At 43.6% G+C, this 23840-nt stretch overlaps 1 protein-coding gene across 3 annotated transcripts in view; it reads left to right on the top strand.

The window, feature by feature from the left end:
- tmem181 (transmembrane protein 181) overlaps positions 1–23840 on the top strand; it is a 137798-nt gene that overhangs the window by 69128 nt on the left and 44830 nt on the right. For all 3 annotated transcript variants that reach the window (XM_072265941.1, XM_072265942.1, XM_072265944.1), the window contains exons 8-10: positions 4318–4417; positions 20940–21070; positions 21248–21339. In XM_072265941.1, coding sequence (XP_072122042.1) covers positions 4318–4417; positions 20940–21070; positions 21248–21339 — 323 coding nt within the window. The remainder of the gene's footprint in view (positions 1–4317; positions 4418–20939; positions 21071–21247; positions 21340–23840) is intronic.

The raw sequence follows: 23840 nt of genomic DNA, 5'->3' as shown, positions 1-23840 counted from the left end.
TCTGAGGATGTGACTAAACACATTAATGAAGGAGGGGCCGTAGATGTAGTGTATATGGATTTCAGCAAGGCATTTGATAAGGTACCCCATGCAAGGCTTATTGAGAAAGTAAGGAGGCATGGGATCCAAGGGGACTTTGCTTTGTGGATCCAGAATTGGCTTGCCCACAGAAGGCAAAGAGTGGTTGTAGATGGATCATATTCTGCATGGAAGTCGGTGACCAGTGGTGTGCCTCAGGGATCTGTTCTGGGACCCCTTCTCTTCGTGATTTTTATAAATGACCTGGTTGAGGAAGTGGAGGGATGGGTTAGTAAATTTGCTGATGACACAAAGGTTGGGGGTGTTGTGGATAGTGTAGAGGGCTGTCAGAGGTTACAGAGGGACATTGATAAGATGCAAAACCGGGCTGAGAGGTGGCAGATGGAGTTCAACCCAGATAAGTGTGAGCTGGTTCATTTTGGTAGGTCAAATATAATGGCAGAATATAGCATTAATGGTAAGACTCTTGGCAGTGTGGAGGATCAGAGGGATCTTGGGGTCCGAGTCCATACGACACTCAAAGCTGCTACGCAGGTTGACTGCGTGGTTGAGAAGGCATATGGTGCATTGGCCTTCATCAACCATGGGATTGAGTTTAAGAGCCGAGAGATAATGTTGAGCTTTATAGGATCCTGGTCAGACCCCACTTGGAGAACTGTGCTCAGTTCTGGTCACCTCACTACAGGAAGGATGTGGAAACTATAGAAAGGGTGCAGAGGAGATTTACAAGGATGTTGCCTGGATTGGGCAGCATGCCCTATGAGAATAGGTTGAGTGAACTTGGCCTTTTCTCCTTGGAGCGACGGAGGATGAGAAGTGAGCTGATAAAGGTGTATAAGATGATGAGAGGCATTGATCGTGTGGATAGACAGAGGCTTTTTTCCAGGGCTGAAATGGCTAGCACAAGAGGGCACAGTTTTAAGGTGCTTGGAAGTAGGTACAGAGGAGGTATTAGGGGCAAGTTTTTTATGCAGAGGGTGGTGAGTGTGTGGAATGAGCTGCCGGCGACAGTGGTGGTTTTAGGGTCTTTTAAGAAGCTCCTGGATAGGTACATGGAGCTTACAAAAATAGAGTGCTATAGGTAACCCTAGGTAATTTCTAAAATACTGTGCTCATGGACTTCTTCATCAAGTTATGGTATTGTTGCACTGTTGTAACTATATGTATAATTATGTGGTTTTGTCAGTTTTTTTAGTCTTGGTTTGTCCTGTGTTTTTGTGATACCACACCGGAGTAAATAATGTATCATTTCTTAATGCATACATTACCAAATGACAATAAAAGGGGACTACGTGTCTTCATAATCTAAAAAAAATAATTACATGTTCGGCACAGCATCTTGGGCCAAAGGGCCTGTATTGTGCTGTAGGTTTTCTATGTTTCTATCTATATTTTGGCAATCTTCTACACAACACCACAAGCCTTTGTATTGTCTTCAATCTTTCTAAGTTTCACATATCACTACCTTCTGCCTTCAGTAGGCAAGCCAATTCTTAATTGAATTGGCCAAGTTACTCTAGATCTCATGCATCTTAGTCTTCTGGATGAGCTTCCCAAGAGGAAAGATGTCAAATCTCTTGCTGAAGTCCACAACATCCGCAGTTGGACCTTCATCAACTACCTTCATAATGTCCTCAAAATACTCAATCAAGTTTGTAAAAAATGACTTACCACATACAAAGCCGTGCTGACGGTCACTAATTAGTTCATGGTTTACCAAATACTCATAAATTCTATCCTTAATGGACGTCTCATATAGCTTCCCTGCTACTGATATGATTCATCAGTCTGTCGTTTCCAGGAACCCCTTTTCCCTTTTTGAACTAAGGAATACCAATAGCTACTCATCATTCCTCCAGGACCTCACTTATAGCTAGAGAGGACACAAATATCTTGATCAATATCCCAGCAATCTCACTCCTTGCCTCTTCTATAACCTGGGGTATATCCCTCAGGCCCTTAGGACTTAACCACCGTAACATTCTTCAAGAGACCAAACAGTACCTCTTTCTTTTTCTCAAAATGCCCTAGCTTACTAGTAAGTTGATCTCACTATGCTCCATGTCCTTCTCCTTGGTGAATCCCTGCATGAATACCAATGCAGTGTGCTCATTTAGGACTAATCTATTTTCTCTGCCTCCAAGCATGTGTTCTTTTCTTTATTCCTGAGTGCACCTACCCACTCTCTAGTAATCCTCTTGCTCAACGTGTGTAGAGAATACCTCAGGATTCTCTTTAATCCTACTTGCCAAAGACTTTTCGTGGCCCCCTCCTGGCTTTCCTAACTCCATTCTTAAATTCTTGACTAGATTCTTTATAATCCTCATGACTCCATTTGATGTTAGCTTCTTATATATGTTTCACTTTTTTGACTAAATTCACCACCTCTTTTGACATCCAAAGTTCTGTAACCTTACTGATTCTCCCAAAGGCAGATGTTTCAAATAGTCTCTGACAACCAAGTCAGCTCCTGGCTTTTGCATGTGGTTTAGCTACTAAGCCTTGTGGAACCATTTCTACTGATGGGAGGGGGCAAGGGAGATTTACTGGCGCCTTAAAACCAGTTGCTTTGAGCAAATAAGGCTCTTCAGTTATGGTGGGCAGTTCATCTAGGACAAGGAACCTTAAACCTCTGCCCCTGCCCCCTTCCTCTTCAGTCCTGCCCGAAACGTTGACTGTACGTTTTCACGGATGCTGCCCGACCTGCTGAGTTCCTCCAGTGTGTTGTGCGTTTTGCTTAAGCCTCTGCTGCAGCTTCACTAACTTATGGGGAAACTTAAGGAAACATCCAGAGCTGAAGTCCCTAAGGCAGTCCAATGTTGAGTTCAATGCTGACTGACAATTCCTGTGACATTGCTGGTTCCAAACTATATCGGTCTCTGCCATTTCTTTGGATTCATCAGCTGGGTGGAGAGAGGGATCCTGCTGCGTGGGCAACAGCTTGCTCTCCATATCATACTGCCCTGGCTTGCTTACTGGTTTGCACATAGACAGCAAGAACATAACATTCATCATCAACCCCCATCACCAGAGGGCCTCAGTGGTCACGTGTACTTGCCCAAAAACAGCTGTTCCCAATGAACTCTTCCTAGTTCCTGGCTAATATTCTCATAATTTGCCCTCCCAAATTAACATTCTCCCGCCAGGTCTATAACTTAGCCTTTTACATTGTTATCTTAAAATTTAAGGAGTATTTACCCATTGAAAGGTCAGTCACTTGGCCAAGCTCATTTACTAATACCAGGTCCGGTGTCATCCCTGGATGTTGATTGGCTATTTTTCTGACCTACAGAGTTCTTCCAGCATGTTGTATGTTGCTCCAGATTCTATCATCTGATGTTTCCTCTCTGACAGTATTTCACATCATTTCCTTTCATCACGTCAAGCATTATCCTCGTTTGTGAAGGCAGTTGCAAAATACTCAATAGGAACCTTCCTCTCATCCTCCTTACACACAGGTTGGATTTGGTCCCCAATACAATCCCAGCCTTATCTTTGTTTAATTTTTTTTATTATTTTACTTGTTTTCTTACCACCTGCTTTCCAAAGTTTCAGTTTTAATTCCATTGTTCTGCATTTGATAATCCTCCAAGCTTTTTGTTCTTTTAACTTGTCTGTCTGAGATGACCTTCCCTTTGTTCACTGTGTTCACCTTGTCATCTAAGGGTTTTAGATTGCGCAGCCCCACCAGATTTTTTGGAGGAAGATCTGAATCTCCTTATTGAAAGCCTTCATTACTCTGAAACTGAGTCATCTTCAGACCACTTCTCTGCTAAAGTTGGCCTGCCCAATTTAGAAAGTTTACTTCTATTTTTCATTGGTTCTTTTCCATAATTATGCTAAATTGAACTGAACTATGGTAAAGTAGATCTTCCGCAGAAACTTCTTCCACAGCCAAGCTCCATTCTGTGAAGCTAACTCCAAGAAATATTCCCACCACTGCTCTTGCTGTATTTGCTCACATTTCTAAAAGCGTTACTCCTGAATATACTCTAGGAATTTGTGCCGTTTATCCTTCTCACACGATCTCTCACTATTACTATTATTTCTCCAGTTGCTACATGACCGGTGAAGACTTAGAGCATTTTCTATTTTTAACTTTATTTGATGATCATTTAACACATAATCACATCTAGCAGCTGTGTTTAAAACTGGTGGTTGGACATACATTTCTTAATGTCAATGTGATATGTTGCTCCACAGTTTGTGGAAATGTCAATTGAAATGTTATCATTCCTGAGATGGCAATCTCTGAAGAACTTTATGTTCATTCCACAGTGCCTGTTTGCTCACTCTTTGAGGAAGTTTTCAATGCGAGATTGGGCGATTGAACAGAAATGGATGTCCATCTTATTGCCATTGTTACTGCTTTATAATGGTATGTATCATTGATGTTTACTGCTGCACATTGGAAACTGAGGAATCCATGCCTGCTGTCAATCCCATTTGGAGATTAAGAATCCCAATTTATGGTCTGCTCTGAAAATCTCAGGAATCCCATTTTATGTATAGCATGTTCCATTGGGGGAGCTCAGAAAGCCAGACTTGAGGAATGATTCACTAGGAAATTGGGAATCCCTGCCCGCAGACTGCCTCACAGGGAGCTCATGCTGTAACCTACACATGGTCCCATAAGGAAATAAAGAATCTCGTGCGATCTTGCGGAGGAGTTAGGAAACAGAGCAAGAGACTGTTTTTCCTTGTTTATTTTAAGCGTGTCCAGGGGCTTGATACTGTTCCTTGTGCATTGCTGCAGTTCACAGTTTATTTTATGTGAAAGTGAAGGATGGAATCCAGCTATGAACCTTCTATAACCTGAAATAATTTATTAACCTTGATTTATAGCTCTTTAGTGTTTCTGGCCTTTCCTCATGCACCTTCAGCCAGAATTTGAGAAGAATCTGTGGCTGAAATAGGGCACAATTTGTGTGACTGTTAATGACAGCATGATATTTTGCTATACAAGTTGTGATAACATCAACAGAAATAGGGCCTTGGTGCTGTACTGTTGGAGAAAGAACCTTCAGCTCATATTTGTCCATTCCAGCCAAAGTGTACGTTCAAGTCATTTATACTGAAGACAAATTACAGAGAACATTGCAGCACAGTGCAAGTCCTTGGAGCCAACCTTTTAACCGACTCTAAAATCAAACTAACCTTTCTGTCCTAACGTAATCCTCCATTTTTCTGTCATCTATGTGCATATCTAAGAGTTTTGTAAATGCCCTTGATATAACTGCCTCTACTATTGAACCTGGCAGGATGTTCCATGCACCCACCATTCCCTGTGTAAAGAACTTACCTCTGACAATCCCCCTTTACTCCAATTACTATAAAATTATGCGCCCTTGTATTAGCCATTTCCACCTTGGAAAAAGTCACTGGCTATCACCTCTATCTCTGCCTTTTTGCATCTTGTGCAGTTTCCCTGTCATCCTCCTTCGCTCCAAAAGAAAAAGCCTGAGCTCGCTCAACCTATCTTTATTAGACATGCAGCCAGACAACATCCCGGTAAATCTCCTCTGCACCTTCTCTCAAGCTTCAATATCCTCCTTATAATGAGGCAACCAGAACTGAACACAATATTCCAAGTGTGGTCTAGTCAGAGTTTTATTAAGCTGCAATGTTACATCATAGCTCTTGAACATAATCCCCTGAGTAATGAAGGGCCAACACACCACAATCAACGTCTTAACAATCCTCTGAGTAATGAAGGGCCAACACACCACGATCAACGTCTTAACAATCCTCTGAGTAATGAGGGCCAACACACCACTATCAACGTCTTAACAATCCCCTGAGTAATGAAGGGCCAACACACCACTATCAACATCTTAACACTCCTCTGAGTAATGAAGGGCCAACACACCACAATCAACGCCTTAACAGTCCCCTGAGTAATGAAGGGACAACACACCACTATCAACGTCTTAACCATCCTCTGAGTAACGAACGGCCAACACACCACTATCAACGTCTTAACAATCCCCTGAGTAATGAGGGGCGAACACACCACTATCAACGTCTTAACAATCCTCTCATTAACAAAGGGCCAACACACCACTATCAACGTCTTAACAATCCTCTGAGTAATCAAGGGCCAACACACCACTATCAACGTCTTAACATCCTCTGAGTAATGAAGGGCCAACACACCACTATCAACGTCTTAACACTCCTCTGAGTAATGAAGGGCCAACACCACTATCAACGTCTTAACAATCGCCTGAGTAATGAAGGGTCAACACACATTTATCAACGTTTTAACCATCCTCTGAGTAATGAAGGGCCAACACACCACTATCAATGCCTTAACAATCCTCTGAGTAACGAAGGGCCAACACACCACTATCAACGTCGTAACAATCCTCTGAGTAATGAACGGCCAACACACCACTATCAACGTCTTAACAATCCTCTGAGGAATTAAGGGCCAACACACCACTATCAACGTCTTAACAATCCCCTGAGTAATGAAGGGCCAACACACCACTATCAACGTCTTAACAATCCTCTGAGTAATGAGGGGCGAACACACCACTATCAACGTCTTAACAATCCTCTCATTAACAAAGGGCCAACACACCGCTATCAACGTCTTAACAATCCTCTGAGTAATCAAGGGCCAACACACCACTATCAACGTCTTAACATCCTCTGAGTAATGAAGGGCCAACACACCACTATCAATGCCTTAACAATCCTCTGAGTAACGAAGGGCCAACACACCACTATCAACGTCGTAACAATCCTCTGAGTAATGAAGGGCCAACACACCACTATCAACGTCTTAACAATCCTCTGAGGAATGAAGGGCCAACACACCACTATCAACGTCTCAACAATGCTCTGTGTAACGAACGGCCAACACACCACTATCAACGTCTTAACAATCCTCTGAGTAATGAAGGGCCAACACACCACTATTAACGTCTTAACAGTCCTCTGAGTAATGAAGGGCCAACACACCAGTATCAACGTCTTAACAATCCGCTGTGTAATGAAGGGCCAACACACCAGTATCAACGTCTTAACAATCCCCTGAGTAATGAAAGGCCCACACACCACTATCAATGTCTTAATAATCCTCTGAGTAATGAAGGGCCAGCACACCACTATCAACGTCTCAACAATCCTCTGAGCAATGAAGGGCTAACACACCACTATCAACATCTTAACAATCCCCTGAGTAATGAAGGGCCAAAACACCAGTATCAACGTCTTAACAATCCGCGGTGTAATGAAGGGCCAACACACCACTGTCAACGTCTTAACACTCCCCTGAGTAATGAAGGGCCAACACACCACTATCAACGTCTCAACAATGCTCTGTGTAACGAACGGCCAACACACCACTATCAACGTCTTAACAATCCTCTGAGTAATGAAGGGCCAACACACCACTATTAACGTCTTAACAGTCCTCTGAGTAATGAAGGGCCAACACACCAGTATCAACGTCTTAACAATCCACTGAGTAATGAAGGGCCAACACACCACTATCAATGTCTTAACAATCCTCTGAGTAATGAAGGGCCAACACACCACTATCAACGTCTTAACAATCCCCTGAGTAATGAAGGGCCAACACACCACTATCAATGTCTTAATAATCCTCTGAGTAATGAAGGGCCAGCACACCACTATCAACGTCTCAACAATCCTCTGAGCAATGAAGGGCTAACACACCACTATCAACATCTTAACAATCCCCTGAGTAATGAAGGGCCAAAACACCAGTATCAACGTCTTAACAATCCACGGTGTAATGAAGGGCCAACACACCACTGTCAACGTCTTAACACTCCCCTGAGTAATGAAGGGCCAACACACCACTATCAACGTCTTAACAATCCACTGAGTAATGAAGGGCCAACACACCACTATCAATGTCTTAACAATCCTCTGAGTAATGAAGGGCCAACACACCACTATCAACGTCTTAACAATCCCCTGAGTAATGAAGGGCCAACACACCACTATCAACGTCTTAACCATCCTCTGAGTAATGAAGGGCCAACACACCACTATCAATGTCTTAACAATCCTCTGAGTAATGAAGGGCCAACACACCACTTCAACGTCTTAACAATCCCCTGAGTAATGAAGGGCCAACACACCAGTATCAACCTCTTAACAATCCTCTGAGCAATGAAGGGCCAACACACCACTATCAACGTCTTAACAATCCTCTGAGTAATGAAGGGGCAACACACCACTATCAACGTCTTAACAATCGTCTGAATAATGAAGGGCCAAGACACCACTATCAACGACTTGACAATCCAACACACCACTATCAACGTCTCAACAATCCTCTGATTAATGAAGGGCCAAAACACCACTATCAACGTCTTAACAATCCCCTGAGTAATGAAGGGCCAACACACCACTATCAAAGTCTTAACAATCCTCTGAGTAATGAAGGGCCAACACACCGCTATCAACGTCTTAACAATCCTCTGAGTAATGAAGGGCCAACACACATTTATCAACGTCTTAACAATCCTCTGAGTAATGATGGGCCAACACACCACTATCAACTTCTTAACACCCTCTGAGTAACAAATGGCCAACACCACTATCAACGTCTTAACAATCCTCTGAGTAATGAAGGGCCAACACACCACTATCAACGTCTTAACAATCCTCTGAGGAATGAAGGGCCAACACACCACTATCAACGTCTTAACAATCCCCTGAGTAATGAAGGGACATCACACCACTATCAACGTCTCAACAATGCTCTGTGTAACGAACAGCCAACACACCACTATCAACGTCTTAACAATCCTCTGAGTAATGAAGGGCCAACACACCACTATCAACGTCTTAACAATCCTCTGAGTAATCAAGGGCCAACACACCACTATCAACGTCTTAACAGTCCTCTGAATAATGAAGGGCCAACGCACCAGTATCAATGTCTTAACAATCCTCTGAGTAATGAAGGGCCAACACATCACTATCAACGTCTTAACAATCCCCTGAGTAATGAAGGGCCAACACACCACTATCAACGTCTTAACAATCCTCTGAGTAATGAAGGGCCAGCACACCACTATCAACGTCTCAACAATCCTCTGAGCAATGAAGGGCTAACACACCACTATCAACATCTTAACAATCCCCTGAGTAATGAAGGGCCAAAACACCAGTATCAACGTCTTAACAATCCACGGTGTAATGAAGGGCCAACACACCACTGTCAACGTCTTAACACTCCCCTGAGTAATGAAGGGCCAACACACCACTATCAACGTCTTAACAATCCACTGAGTAATGAAGGGCCAACACACCACTATCAATGTCTTAACAATCCTCTGAGTAATGAAGGGCCAACACACCACTATCAACGTCTTAACAATCCCCTGAGTAATGAAGGGCCAACACACCACTATCAACGTCTTAACCATCCTCTGAGTAATGAAGGGCCAACACACCACTATCAATGTCTTAACAATCCTCTGAGTAATGAAGGGCCAACACACCACTTCAACGTCTTAACAATCCCCTGAGTAATGAAGGGCCAACACACCAGTATCAACCTCTTAACAATCCTCTGAGCAATGAAGGGCCAACACACCACTATCAACGTCTTAACAATCCTCTGAGTAATGAAGGGGCAACACACCACTATCAACGTCTTAACAATCGTCTGAATAATGAAGGGCCAAGACACCACTATCAACGACTTGACAATCCAACACACCACTATCAACGTCTCAACAATCCTCTGATTAATGAAGGGCCAAAACACCACTATCAACGTCTTAACAATCCCCTGAGTAATGAAGGGCCAACACACCACTATCAAAGTCTTAACAATCCTCTGAGTAATGAAGGGCCAACACACCGCTATCAACGTCTTAACAATCCTCTGAGTAATGAAGGGCCAACACACATTTATCAACGTCTTAACAATCCTCTGAGTAATGATGGGCCAACACACCACTATCAACTTCTTAACACCCTCTGAGTAACAAATGGCCAACACCACTATCAACGTCTTAACAATCCTCTGAGTAATGAAGGGCCAACACACCACTATCAACGTCTTAACAATCCTCTGAGGAATGAAGGGCCAACACACCACTATCAACGTCTTAACAATCCCCTGAGTAATGAAGGGACATCACACCACTATCAACGTCTCAACAATGCTCTGTGTAACGAACAGCCAACACACCACTATCAACGTCTTAACAATCCTCTGAGTAATGAAGGGCCAACACACCACTATCAACGTCTTAACAATCCTCTGAGTAATGAAGGGCCAACGCACCACTATCAACGTCTTAACAGTCCTCTGAGTAATGAAGGGCCAACACACCATTATCAACGTCTTAACAATCCTCTGAGTAATGAAGGGCCAACACATCACTATCAACGTCTTAACAATCCCCTGAGTAATGAAGGGCCAACGCACCACTATCAACGTCTTAACAGTCCTCTGAATAATGAAGGGCCAACGCACCAGTATCAATGTCTTAACAATCCTCTGAGTAATGAAGGGCCAACACATCACTATCAATGTCTTAACAATCCTCTGAGTAATGAAGGGCCAACACATCACTATCAACGTCTTAACAATCCTCTGAGTAACGAAGGGCCAACACACCACTATTAAGTTGCATGGCAACTTTGAGGGATCAGTAGATGTTGACCGCAAGATCCCTCTTCCTGCACACTGACAGGACTCCTGCGATTGACCCTGGATTCTGCCTTCATATTCAACCATTCTGAATGAGTAACTTCACACAAGATGTGTACAAGATAATGAGAGGCATTGATCGTGTGGGTAGTCAGAGGCTTTTGCCCAGGGCTGAAATGGCTGGCACGAGAGGGCGTAGTTTAAGGTGCTTGGAAGTAGTTACAGAGATGTCAGGGATAAGTTTTTTACACAGAGAGTGGTGAGTGTGTGGAATGGGCTGCCGGCAACGGTGGTGGAGGTGGAAACAATAGGGTCTTTTAAGAGACTCCTGGATGGATACATGCAACTTCAGAACATAGAGGGCAATGGGTAAGCCTAGGTTGTTCTAAGGTAAGGATGTGTTCGGCCCAGCTTTGTGGGCCAAAGGGCCTGTATTGTGCCGTAGGTTTTCTATGTTTCTGTGTTTACTTCAACACGAGAGCATTGGCAGACGCTGGAAATCGAGGCAACACACACAGTATGCTGCAGGAACTCAGCAGGCCAGGCAGCATCTATGGAAGAGGGCCCTGATAAAGGGTCTCAGCCCAAAACGCTGACTGTTTACTCTCTTTCATTGGTGCTGCCTCAGCGTTTTGTGTGTATCACTTCACTCTTCTCCAGATTGAACTCCATTTGCCATCTCTCAGCCCAGCTCTGCATCCTGCCAATGCCCCATTGCAATCTACAACAATCCTCCACCCTATCCATAATTCCACCAACCTTCATGTCAACTGCAAACTTACTAACCTGCCCTTCCACTTCCTCATCCAAGTCATTTATATAAAATAACAAAGAGCAGGGGTTTCAGAACAGACACCTGTGGAACACACTAGTCACTGACCTCCAAGCAGAATTCTCTCCATCTATTACCACCCTCTGCGTTCTATTTGCAAGCCAATTCTGAATCCACACAGACAGGTTTCCCTGTTGACGTTCTGAATCAGCCTACCAGGGAAAACCTTTACAAATTCTCTACTAGAATCGATGTACACCATGACCACTGCTCTCCTTTCATCAGTCTGCTTTGTCACATTGTCAAGGAATTCAGTCAGTCTTGTGAGGCATGACCTGCCTTTCTCAAAGCAATCCTGAGCATCCCTAATCAGACTATGCTTTTCCAAATACTTGTAAATCCTGTCTCTAAGAATCATCTCCAATAATTTGCTCACCATTGAATTAAAAATCACTGGTCAATAGTTCCCAGGGTTATCCCTACTCTTTCTTGAACAAACCAATAATATTGTCACCCTCCAGTTATCTGGAACTACACGTGGCCAGTGCGGATGCTAAGATAATCACCACAAGCCCAGCAATCTCTTCCCTTGCCTTCCCATAGTAACCTGGGGTATATCCTGTCTGGCCCTGGGGACTTATTTATCCTAATGTTTTTCAAAAGTCCCAGCACATCCTCTTTCTTAATATCATCATGTTGTAGCATATCAGCCTGTTTTACACTGTCCTCACTAATGTCAAGGTCCCTCTCACTGGTGAATATTGAACCAAGGTATTCATTAAGGACCTCCCCACTCTGGAAACTTTTTGGAGAGACATTTTTAATATTATTTCCAAGGTATTGAATATAGATATCTCTCCCCACCCTATTACTGCTATCTTTGGACTACCTAAAATTTCCAGTAATCTCTCTCCTTCAGCCCGTAGAATGATTGCATTTCTTACTTTAATGGCGAAAGGATATATTTTACAACATTGGAAAGAGCTTAATGCTCCAACTACCTTTTTTTGGTTTTCTCAGACGATATTATGCTTGAATTTGGAGAAAATTAGAAGCAATCTTTATGACTCTTCATTTAAATTTGAACAGACCTGGAGATCTTTTATTCAATATTTCCATTTAATGTAATATATACCCTTCTTGTTTTTTTTACTGTTTTTAATGGAGGTCGGGATTGAGGACGTGATTTTAAGTTTTTTAACTCTATTTGGTTTCAAGTTAGCCCATTGCTTTGCTTTGCTTTTAGTTAGTTGCACGGTGGGTTTTTTTTGGGGTTTTTTTTTCTTTTTCTCGATTGATATATATAAAAATTAGTATACCGTTATGTTACCTTGGTATGTTATGTTTAAATTACATTGTTTGTATTTTTTTTGTATTAATATCTCCTGTAATTTTACTATATTCTAACAGTGTATTAGTGCCCATATGGCTTACCTTTTTGTATACTTATTCAATAAAAAGATTTAAAAAGAAAAAGAAAGGACCTCCCCTATTTCCTCTGACTCTAGGCGCATGTTTCCTCTTCTATCCCTGATCAGTCCTATCCTCACTTTGGCCATCCTCCTGTTTTTCACATACCTGAGTGATTGGTGTTTTCTTAAATCTATTCGCCAAGGCCTTCTCAGTGCCCCCTTCCAGCTCTCCTAAATCCATTTTTCAGCTTCTTGCTGGTTACCTTACAACTCTCAAGACCCCTGTGTGATCCTTGCTTCCTAAACCTTAACTAAGCTTCTTTCTTCCTCTTGACTAGATAGATGTTCCACTTGTCTTGTCAGACATGGTGCCTTTACCCTACCATCCTGCCTCAGTGGGACAAACTTATCCAGAACCCCATGCAAGTGCCCCTTGGATTTCCTTGAGTACATCTATCCCAATTTATGCTCCTCAGTTTCTGCCTAATAGCATAATTCTCCCTACACAATTAAATAATTTCCCATAACATCTACTCTTATCTCTCATCAAGACTGTAGTAAAGGTTAGTGAGCTGTAGTTACTGTCTCTGAAATGCTATTCCACTGAGAGATCTGACACGTGACCTGGTTCATTGTCTAGCACCCAATATAATCCCTCCCCTGGTCGCCCTGTCTACATATTGTGTCAGGAATCCTTCCTAACACCTAACAAATTCCATCTCTAAGGATGTGTTATTCTTGCACTAAGGATGTGTCAGTCAATATTAGGGGAAGTTGAAGTCCCCCATGAAAACATCCCTGTTATTTTTGTACCTTTCCAAAATCTGCCTCCTGATCTATTCCTCAGTGTTTCTGTGGTTATTGGGTGGTCTATAGAATACTCTCAATTGCATGATCGCTCCTTCCTGTTTCTGACTTGCATCCACACTCACTCAGCAGACAATCCTTCCAAGATGTCCTCCCCTTTCTGCGGCTGTGATACTATTCCTGATTAGCAATGCCTCTCCCCCACCTCTTTTACCCCCTCCCTGCCCCTTTTGAAACATCTAAACCCTGGAACATCCAGCGGCCGTTCTTGCTCTTGTGATTGCAAGTATCTGTAATAGCTACATTATAGTTTCATGTCCTGACCTAGCTCTAAGTTTTTTTTTCCTGACACCTTTCAACCCATCGCACTGACTGAAATTTTGCCAAATCAACTGCTTATCCTTCCTTATAGACTCTCTAAATGTTGCGTTTACCTGTATGTAAACTGCCCCATCCTCTGACGTATCATTCTGGTTCCCATCCCCTGCCAAGCTAGTTTAAACCCACCCCAACAGCACCAGCAAATCCGCCTCAGAGAGGAAGGGTTAGGTTGATCTCAGAGTAAGTTAGAAGGCTGGCCCGATATCACTGGCTGAAGGGCCTGTTTGTGTTGTAATGTTCTCCATTCTCACGTACAGGTGTAGCCGGTCCTTTTTGTACCGGTCATACTGTACCTTGCCCAATGACCCACAAATCTGAAAACCTTGCTTTGGCATCAACTCCTCAGCCACACATTCATCTGCTAAATTTATCCTTTTCTTACCCTCTCTGGCGCAAGGCACAGGGAGCAATCCAGAGATTACTACCCTCGAGGTACTGCTTTTCAGCTCCCTATATGCTCTCATCAGGACCTCATCCCTTTTCCTGCCAATATGTATCGTGATTTCTGGCTGCTTGGCCTCCCCATTTAGAAGACTGTGGACCTGATCTGAGATGTTCCTGACCGTGGCACCTGGAGGCAACATACGTGGGAGGGTGTATCATTCACATCCACAGAATTTCCTGTCTGCTTCTCTAACTATTGAATCCCCAATCACCGTTGCACTATTGTTGTCCAACCTCCGCTTCCCTTCTGAGCCACAGAGCCAGACTTAGTGCCAGAGCTCTGGTCACTTATCCTTTCTCCGGCTAGGTTGTTTCTCCCCCCTGCCCCCACCTCTCGCAGCAGTGTCCAAAACAGTATGCAGTATTTATCATTGAGGGGAAGGGCTACAGAGGTACCCTGCAGTGTATTAATTTTCCTTCTCCTGATAGTTACCCAGCTACCTCCCTCCTGCAACTTAAGGGTGACTGTCATCCTGGAGCTCCTATCTGTCACCACCTCATTCTCCCGTATATGCCAAAGTTCATGCAGCTGCTGCTCCGCTGAGTATGTAAGGAGCTGCTGCTGATGCACCTCATGCAGATGCAGTTATCAGGGAGAATGAAGTCTCCCAGAGTTCCCACATCGCACATAAACAAAGCACCACTGACCCTGTCTCATTCTCACTGCACTAATCGACAAAGGTAGAAAGAAACTTGCCTTAGCCTTCACCCCTTTGAGCCGAAGTCTCAAACCACTCAAACACTGGCCCACTCACACGGTGACTGTTCACCACTGATTCCTGGTGCACACGACTAGTCACAGAGGAAGCTATTTAGAACCATAGAACCATAGAAACTACAGCACAGAAACAGGCCCTTTGGCCCTTCTTGGCTGTGCCGAACCATTTTCTGCCTAGTCCCACTGACCTGCACACGGACCATATCCCTCCATACACCTCCCATCCATGTATCTGTCCAATTTATTCTTAAATGTTAAAAAAGAACCCGCATTTACCACCTCATCTGGCAGCTCATTCCATACTCCCACCACTCTCTGTGTGAAGAAGCCCCCCCTAATGTTCCCTTTAAACTTTTCCCCCTTCATCCTTAACCCATGTCCTCTGGTTTTTTTCTCCCCTTGCCTCAGTGGAAAAAGCCTGCTTGCATTCACTCTAGCTATACCCATCATAATTTTATATACCTCTATCAAATCTCCCCTCATTCTTCTACGCTCCAGGGAATAAAGTCCTAACCTATTCAGCCTTTCTCTGTAACTGAGTTTCTCAAGTCCTGGCAACATCCTTGTAAATCTTCTCTGCAGTCTTTCAACCTTATTTATATCCTTCCTGTAATTTGGTGACCAAAACTGAACACAATACTCCAGACTCGGCCTCACCAATGCCTTATACAACCTCATCATAACATTCCAGCTCTTATACTCAATACTTTGATTAATAAAGGCCAATGTACCAAAAGCTCTCTTTACGACCCTATCTACCTGTGATGACACTTTTAGGGAATTTTGTATCTGTATTCCCAGATCCCTCTGTTCCACTGCACTCCTCAGTGCCTTACCATTAACCCTGTATGTTCTACATTGGTTTGTCCTTCCAACGTGCAATACCTCACACTTGTCAATATTAAACTCCATCTGCCATTTTTCAGCCCATTTTTCCAGATGGTCCAAGTTCCTCTGCAGGCTCTGTAAACCTTCCTCACTGTCTACTACACCTCCAATCTTTGTATCGTCAGCAAACTTGCTGATCCAATTTACCACATTATCATCCAGATCATTGATATAGATGACAAATAACAATGGACCCAGCACTGATCCCTGTGGCACACCACTAGTCACAGGCCTCCACTCAGAGAAACAATTCTCTACCACCACTCTCTAGCTTCTTCCATCGAGCCAATGTCTAATCCAATTTACCACCTCTCCATGTATACCTAGCGACTGAATTTTCCTAACTAACCTCCCATGCGGGACCTTGTCAAAGGCCTTACTGAAGTCCATGTAGACAATATCCACTGCCTTCCCTTCATCCACTTTCCTGGTAACCTCCTCGAAAAACTCCCAACAGATTGGTCAAACATGACCTACCACGCACAAAGCCATGTTGGCTCTCCCTCATAAGCCCCTGTCTATCCAAATGCTTATAGATTCTGTCTCTTAGTACTCCCTCCAATAACTTACTTACTACTGACGTTAAACTCACTGGCCTGTAATTTCCCGGATTACTTTTCGATCCTTTTTTAAACAACGGAACAACATGAGCTACTCTCCAATCCTCTAGCACTTCACCCATAGACAGCGACATTTTAAATATTTCTGCTAGGGCCCCCGCAATTTCAACACTAGTCTCCTTCAAGGTCCGAGGGAACACCCTGTCAGGTCCCAGAGATTTATCCACTTTAATTTTCCTCAAGACAGCAAGCACCTCCTCCTTTTCAATCTGTACAGTTTCCATGGTCTCACGACTTGATTCCCTCAATTCCATAGATTTCATGCCAGCTTCCTTAGTAAATACAGACGCAAAAAACCTACTTAAGATCTCCCCCATTTCCTTTGGTTCCGCACAAAGCCGACCACTCTGATCTTCAAGAGGACCAATTTTATCCCTTACAATCCTTTTGCTCTTAATATACTTGTAAAAGCTCTTTGGATTATCCTTCACTTTGACTGCCAAGGCAACCTCATGTCTTCTTTTAGCCCTCCTGATTTTTCTTAAGTATTTTCTTGCACTTCTTATACTCCTCAAGCACCTGATTTACCCCCTGTTTCCTATACATTTCATACAACTCCCTCTTCTCCTTTATCGGAGTTGCAATATCCCTTGAGAACCAAGGTTCCTTATTCCTATTCAATTTGCCTTTAATCCTGCCAGGAACATACAAACTCTGCACTCTCAAAATTTCCCCTTTGAAGGCTTCCCACCTACCAATCACATCTTTACCAGAGAACAACCTGTCCCAATCCACGCTTTTTAGATCCTTTCTCATTTCTTGAAATTTGGCCTTCTTCCAGTTCAGAACCTCAACCCTAGGACCAGATCTATCCTTGTCCATGATCAAATTGAAACTAATGGTGTTATGATCACTGGATCCAAAGTGCTCCACTACACAGACTTCTGTCACTTGCCCTAATTCGTTACCTAACAGGAGATCCAATATTGCATCCCCTCTAGTTGGTCCCTCTCTATATTGATTTAGAAAACTTTCCTGAACACATTTTACAAACTCTAAACCATCTAGACCCCTAACAGTATGGGAGTCCCAATCAATGTATGGAAAATTAAAATCCCCTACCACCAAAACTTTAGGTTTCCTGCAGTTGCCTGCTATCTCTCTGCAGATTTGCTCTTCCAAGTCTCGTTGACTATTGGGTGGTCTGTAATACAATCCCAGTAATGTGGCCATACCTTCCCTGTTTCTCAGCTCCACCCATAAGGACTCAGTAGACAAGCCCTCTAATCTGTCCTGCCTGAGCACTGCTGTAATATTTTCCCTAACAAGCAATGCTACTCCCCCACCTTTCATTCTTCTGCCTCGATCACATCTGAAACATCGGAACCCTGGAATATTAAGCTGCCAGTCCTGCCCCTCCTGTAGCCAAGTTTCACTAATTGCTACGACATCATAATTCCACGTGTCAATCCATGCCCTCAACTCATCTGCCTTCCCCGCAATACTCCTAGCATTGAAATATATACACCTCAGAAGATTTTTACCACCACTCACAACCTTTCTGTCAGCGGATTTGCTTAAACTTTCAACATCATTTATTTTCACCCCAGCCACACTGTCAGCTCTGGCACTCTGGTTCCCATCCCCCTGCAAATCTAGTTTAAAGCCTCCCCAATAGCACTAACAAACCTCCCTGAAAGGATATTGGTCCCCCTGTAGTTCAAGTGTAACCCGTCTCTCTTGTACAGGTCCCACCTGCCCCAGAAGAGGTCCCAATGATCCTGAAATCTGAAACCCTGCCCCCTACACCAGTTCCTCAGCCGCTTGTTCCTCCTCCAGAGCATCCTATTCCTACCCTCACTGGCACCTAGCACAGGTAGCAATCCTGAGATTACCACCCTTGAGTCCTGCTTTTCAACTTCCTACCAAGCTCTCTATACTCACTGTCCAGGACCTCTTCACTCTTCCTTGCTATGTCATTGGTACCGATGTGCACCACGACATCTGGCTGATCACCCTCCCACTTCAGAATGTCATGCAGTCAATCAGAGACATCCTTGACCCTGGCACCCGGGAGGCAACAAACCATCCTGGATCCTCTGTCACGACCACAGAACCTTCTATTTGCACCTCTAACTATCGAGTCCCCTATCACTACCACTCTCCTCTTTCTCCCCCCTCCCTTCTGCACTGCAGAGCCAGACTCAGTGCCAGAGATCCGGCTACTGCAGCTAGTCTCAGGTAAGTCATCCCCCCCAACAGTATCTAATGCGGTATACTTGTTGTTGAGGGGAATGGCCACAGGGGAACCCTGCTCTGCCTGCCCTTTCCTCTTTCCTCGCCTGACAGTGACCCAATTTCCTGTCCTCTGCTCCTTTGGCATAACTACCTCCCTGAAGCTACGATCTATGATCTCCTCATTCTCCCGAATGATCTGCAGGTCATCCAGCTCCTGCTCCAGTTCCCTAACGCGGTTTGTCAGGAGCTGCAGCTGGATGCACTTCTTGCAGGTGTCGTTGTCAGGGACACCGGAGGGCTCCCTGACTTCCCACATCCTGCAAGAGGAGCATTCCAACATCCTGCCTGGCATTCTCTCTACGCTAGACAATCTGAACAAAAAACTTACCGGAACCTACCCTGGCCTCTTGCCTGTTCTCGCTGAAGCCTGTTAAGCCAAAGCCGTCCCACTCTGACTCAGTCCACTCCGACAATGGCTGCTGTATATGGTGGTCTGCTTTTTAAACCTTTGCGTGGTATGTCACGCGCCTGCGCAGTGCAGACCCTTCTCCCCGTGCAGTGTTTAAAAAAAAACAACTTTTTCTACCCGATTTCTTCACTCCTTCTCAGCTGCTTGCTTCGACTGAAACAAGAACCGTTGAAAATTTCTCTTTTTAAACCTTGGCGCGCTATGTCACGCGCCTGCGCAGTGCAGACCCTTCTCCCCGAGCAGTATTTAAAAAAAAAACGACTTTTTCTACCCGATTTCTTCACTCCTTCTCAGTTGCTTGCTTCGACTACCACCCTCTGTTTCCTACCATCAACCAATTTTATATCGCATTTGTTAGCTCTCTTTGGATGCCATACCCTTTCAGAGCAGCCTATCTTGCAGAAACCTATTAAAACCTTTCTGAAATCTATATATACTATTTTGACCACTTTCCAACAACAACCTTCCTCGTCTCTTCTTCAAAAACTTCAATCAAATTGGTAAGTCAACATCTCCCACGTTTGCAGTCTTGCTGGTTACCCCTAATCAACTCTTGCCTTTCCAACTAGAAATATATCATCCTTAAGAATACTTTCCAGTAACTTAGCACAGCTATTGGGTCCATAATTAAGGTCTTCTTAAATAAAGACACAACATTTATTATCTTCTTGTATTCTGGCACCTTGCCAGAGGATAGTGTTGTTTCAAATATCTTTCCAAAGGCCCCCACAATTTCTTCTCTAGCTTCCCATGGTGTTCTTGGATATACATTGTTACAGTTCGGTGATGGGGTTTACAGAACACTGCTCATCCCCAGCAGCTCTACACATAGATTTCCTTCTTGGTCTTAGAGTGGTCCTGTTCTCTCCCTAATCATACGTTCTAGTACCAATTGTTTGGCGACAATAAAGTATAAAGTATAATCACCCTTTTCCCCCTTAATATACTAAAAACATTTCTTGGGTTTCTCTTTAATTTTCCTTGCCAAAGCCAAATCATGCCCTCTCTTTTGCACTCTGAATTTTCATCTTAAGTATACTTCAGCATCCACTATATACCCCCAGTGAATCATTTGATCCAGCTGCCCGCATCTGAGCTAAGCCACCACCTTTTTGTTGACCAGAGTTCCAATATTCCTTGACATCCGGATTTACCAACTCCCTACAGCCTTGTGTTTTACTTCAACAGGAACACAGTTTTGCTTTCATTCCTGTGAAAGATTTTCAGTGAAGTGTTTTCATTCCTGAGCTGGTAATTTCTGAAGAGCTTTATGTTGATCCAACAGTGTTTAAGGAAGTCTTTGCTCAGTCTTTGAGAAAGTTTTTAATGAGAGATTGGGTAATTCAGTAGGGATACTTATCTGTTCAGTTATAGGTATGTACTTTATAAAGTAAGGAGGGAGGAATATACTGTGAACCATTTGAAGTTTTTGAAAGCTGAACAATCTTGAAACCTCAAAATAGCAAACTGGGACTTTGCTTTAGAAAGAATATGTTGTTGTAGGTGTTCAGGTTTTCTAAAATATTGGACAGTGATATTATTTTGTTTTATTTTCAGACCCATTCTTCCCACTGTCATTTCTTGTAAACAGTTGGTTTCCAGGAATGCTGGATGATCTTTTCCAAGCGATCTTCCTCTGTGCTTTGCTGCTGTTTTGGCTCTGTGTTTACCATGGATTCCGTGTGCAGGTACACTAGAACTTTATCAACCTTTACCCTACCAGCCCTTTGTCTTACCCTGCCTCATGCTCAGTACCATTCCATGTAATGTCATTCCTCTCCATCCCTCTCTCATCGGTGCAGCCTGTTGGTTTTTATGGATTTATGATGTCTAATCATCGCTGCATACTGTTGTTTTTCTTTCAGGGAGAGAGGAAGTTCTTAACTTTTTATTTGCCTAAACTATTAATTGTTGGTCTCCTCTGGCTGGCTGCAGTGACACTGGGAATATGGCAGACGTGAGTAAGGGCACCACTTTAAACACTTGTCTTTTATGTAGCATTTAACTGAAAACTTCTTGTTTCAGATTCCCAGCATCCACAATTTTTTGATTTTTTTTAAACTGGGAGATATTGAAGTTTAACTATCGCCTGTATCATTTGGGAAATGTTTTGTGGATCTAGAAGAGCAACAATCAGTAATTATATCTTTGATAAATGAAGTCTTGCATTCATTTAGTACATTTAAAGCTTCAGATTTAATATGGCTTTGAAGTCAATGATGAAAATTTTAGTATCTTGTCAATATTTATATACAAGGTTGAGCAAACAAAAGATGATCTTTGCATTGTGTTGTAGGTCAGGGCTTCCGTATATAGTATTAAGGTAGGGCTGTTTTGTCCACCCATATTATTACTTAGCTGTAGCACAACACAACAGCTTTTATGATTTCAACAATGCAAGGTATTTCAAAATGTTATGTAGGAGTATTATCAAATGAACTCAATGCACGTTTTGAACAGAGAAGTGAACAGTTATGTCATTACCCAACCTGACAGTCTCCATTGTACCTGAATCTACACTTACTGTCACAGACGTGAGATTGATCTTCTAGAGGGTGAACCTACAGAAAGCATCAGGCTGTGTCCTTAGAACCCGTGCAGATCACGTAGCAGTGGTATTTGCAGACATTTTTAAACTCTCTCTGCTTTAGGCTGTAATTCCCTCCTGCTTTATGAAGACCACTATAATCCCGGTGCCCAAGAAAACAAGATAGCATGTGTTAATGACTACCACCCAGTAGCTTTGATATCTCCCAGTATGAAGCTCTTTGAGAGGCTGGTCATGGCACGCATTGACTCCAGCTGTCTAGACAACTGCAACCCTCAGCAATTTGCCCACTGCTGATAAAGGTCTAGAGCAGATGCCATCTCCCTGGTCCTACACTCATCCCGAGAGCACCTGGACCTTAAAAACACTGACATCAAACTATTGCCATAGAGGGAGTACAGAGAAGGTTCACCAGATTGATTCCTGGGTTGGCAGGACTTTCATATGAAGAAAGACTGGATGAACTGGGCTTGTACTCGTTGGAATTTAGAAGATTGAGGGGGGATCTGATTGAAACGTATAAGATCCTAAAGGGATTGGACAGGCTAGATGCAGGAAGATTGTTCCCGATGTTGGGGAAGTCCAGAACGAGGGGTCACAGTTTTAGGACCGAGATTAGGAAAAACTTCTTCACACAGAGAGTGGTGAATCTGTGGAATTCTCTGCCACAGGAAACAGTTGAGGCCAGTTCATTGGCTATATTTAAGAGGGAGTTAGATATGGCCCTTGTGGCTATAGGGGTCAGGGGGTATGGAGGGAAGGCTGGGACGGTGTCCTGAGTTGGATGATCAGCCATGATCATAATAAATGGCGGTGCAGGCTCGAAGGGCCGAATGGCCTACTCCTGCACCTATTTTCTATGTTTCTATGTTTCTATGTCTATTGTCTACAGACTACAGTTTTGTCCTCAATATTAAAAACAGGAATGGAGTAAGCACTCTGTTGGCAGCATTCTATACAGTCCCCAGTAACAGGAGGGACATCGAGGAACAGATTGGGAAGCTCCCAATATAGCTTCCTACCCAGCTCCCTATATTCTCCCTTCAGGACCTCATCCCTTTTCGTACCCATGTCATTGGTATCAATAGATATCACGAACCTGGCTGCTCATTCTCCCCTTTAGAATGCCGTGTAATCAATCCAAATGTCCCTGACCCTGGCATCTGGGAGACAACATACTCTACCATCCGGGCATCTCTTTCACAACTACAGAATCTCCTGTCTGCTCCTCTAACTATGGAGTCCCCTATTACTACTGCACCCCTCTTCTCCTCCTTCCCCTTTGAGCCACAGGGCCACACTTAGTGCCAGACACCCAGTTACTGTAGCTTTCCCCTGGTAGGTTGGTCCCACCAACAGTATCCAAAGCCATATATCTTTTATTGAGGGGAATGGCCACAGGAGTACTCTGCTCTTTCTGCCTATTCCCTTTTGCTGTCCTGACAGTCACCCAGTTACCTGTCTTCTGCACCTTACGGTGACTACCATCCTGTAGCTCTTCTCTATCAGCTCCTCACATTTGAGCTGGTGGTCATCCAGCTGCAGCTCCAGCTGTCATCTCTTTGTACAGAATCCTCTTGAGCCAAAGCCTCAATTTCTCCACTCTAACACTGGCCCCTCCGGCTTTGGTCACTCCCACAATGATCACTCTGCTTAAGCTTACCTTGTTTTATAGGGCTATGCTCAGTGTTTAATAAATCACAATATCTTAAGCCCACCAAAAGGTTTCGAAAGGCCCCACTCATTTTTTTTAGAAAGGATAGAAGGAATTTTTCGCACGTGGTGGGTGGTTGTACTGTGAAATACTTTTGAGGGGGATGGTGGAAGCATCTGGCCTCCTCTTAGCCTTCGATGCTCCAGCGAAAGCAATAATCCTGGTAAACCACTTCTTTACACCCTCCAAATCTTCA

The sequence above is a fragment of the Mobula birostris genome, chromosome 8 (genome assembly GCF_030028105.1).
Source record: "Mobula birostris isolate sMobBir1 chromosome 8, sMobBir1.hap1, whole genome shotgun sequence".
Classification (NCBI taxonomy): Eukaryota; Metazoa; Chordata; class Chondrichthyes; order Myliobatiformes; family Myliobatidae; genus Mobula; species Mobula birostris.
The sequence above is the reverse complement of the archived record's forward strand: the minus strand, read 5'-3'. Positions and strand labels throughout refer to the sequence as shown.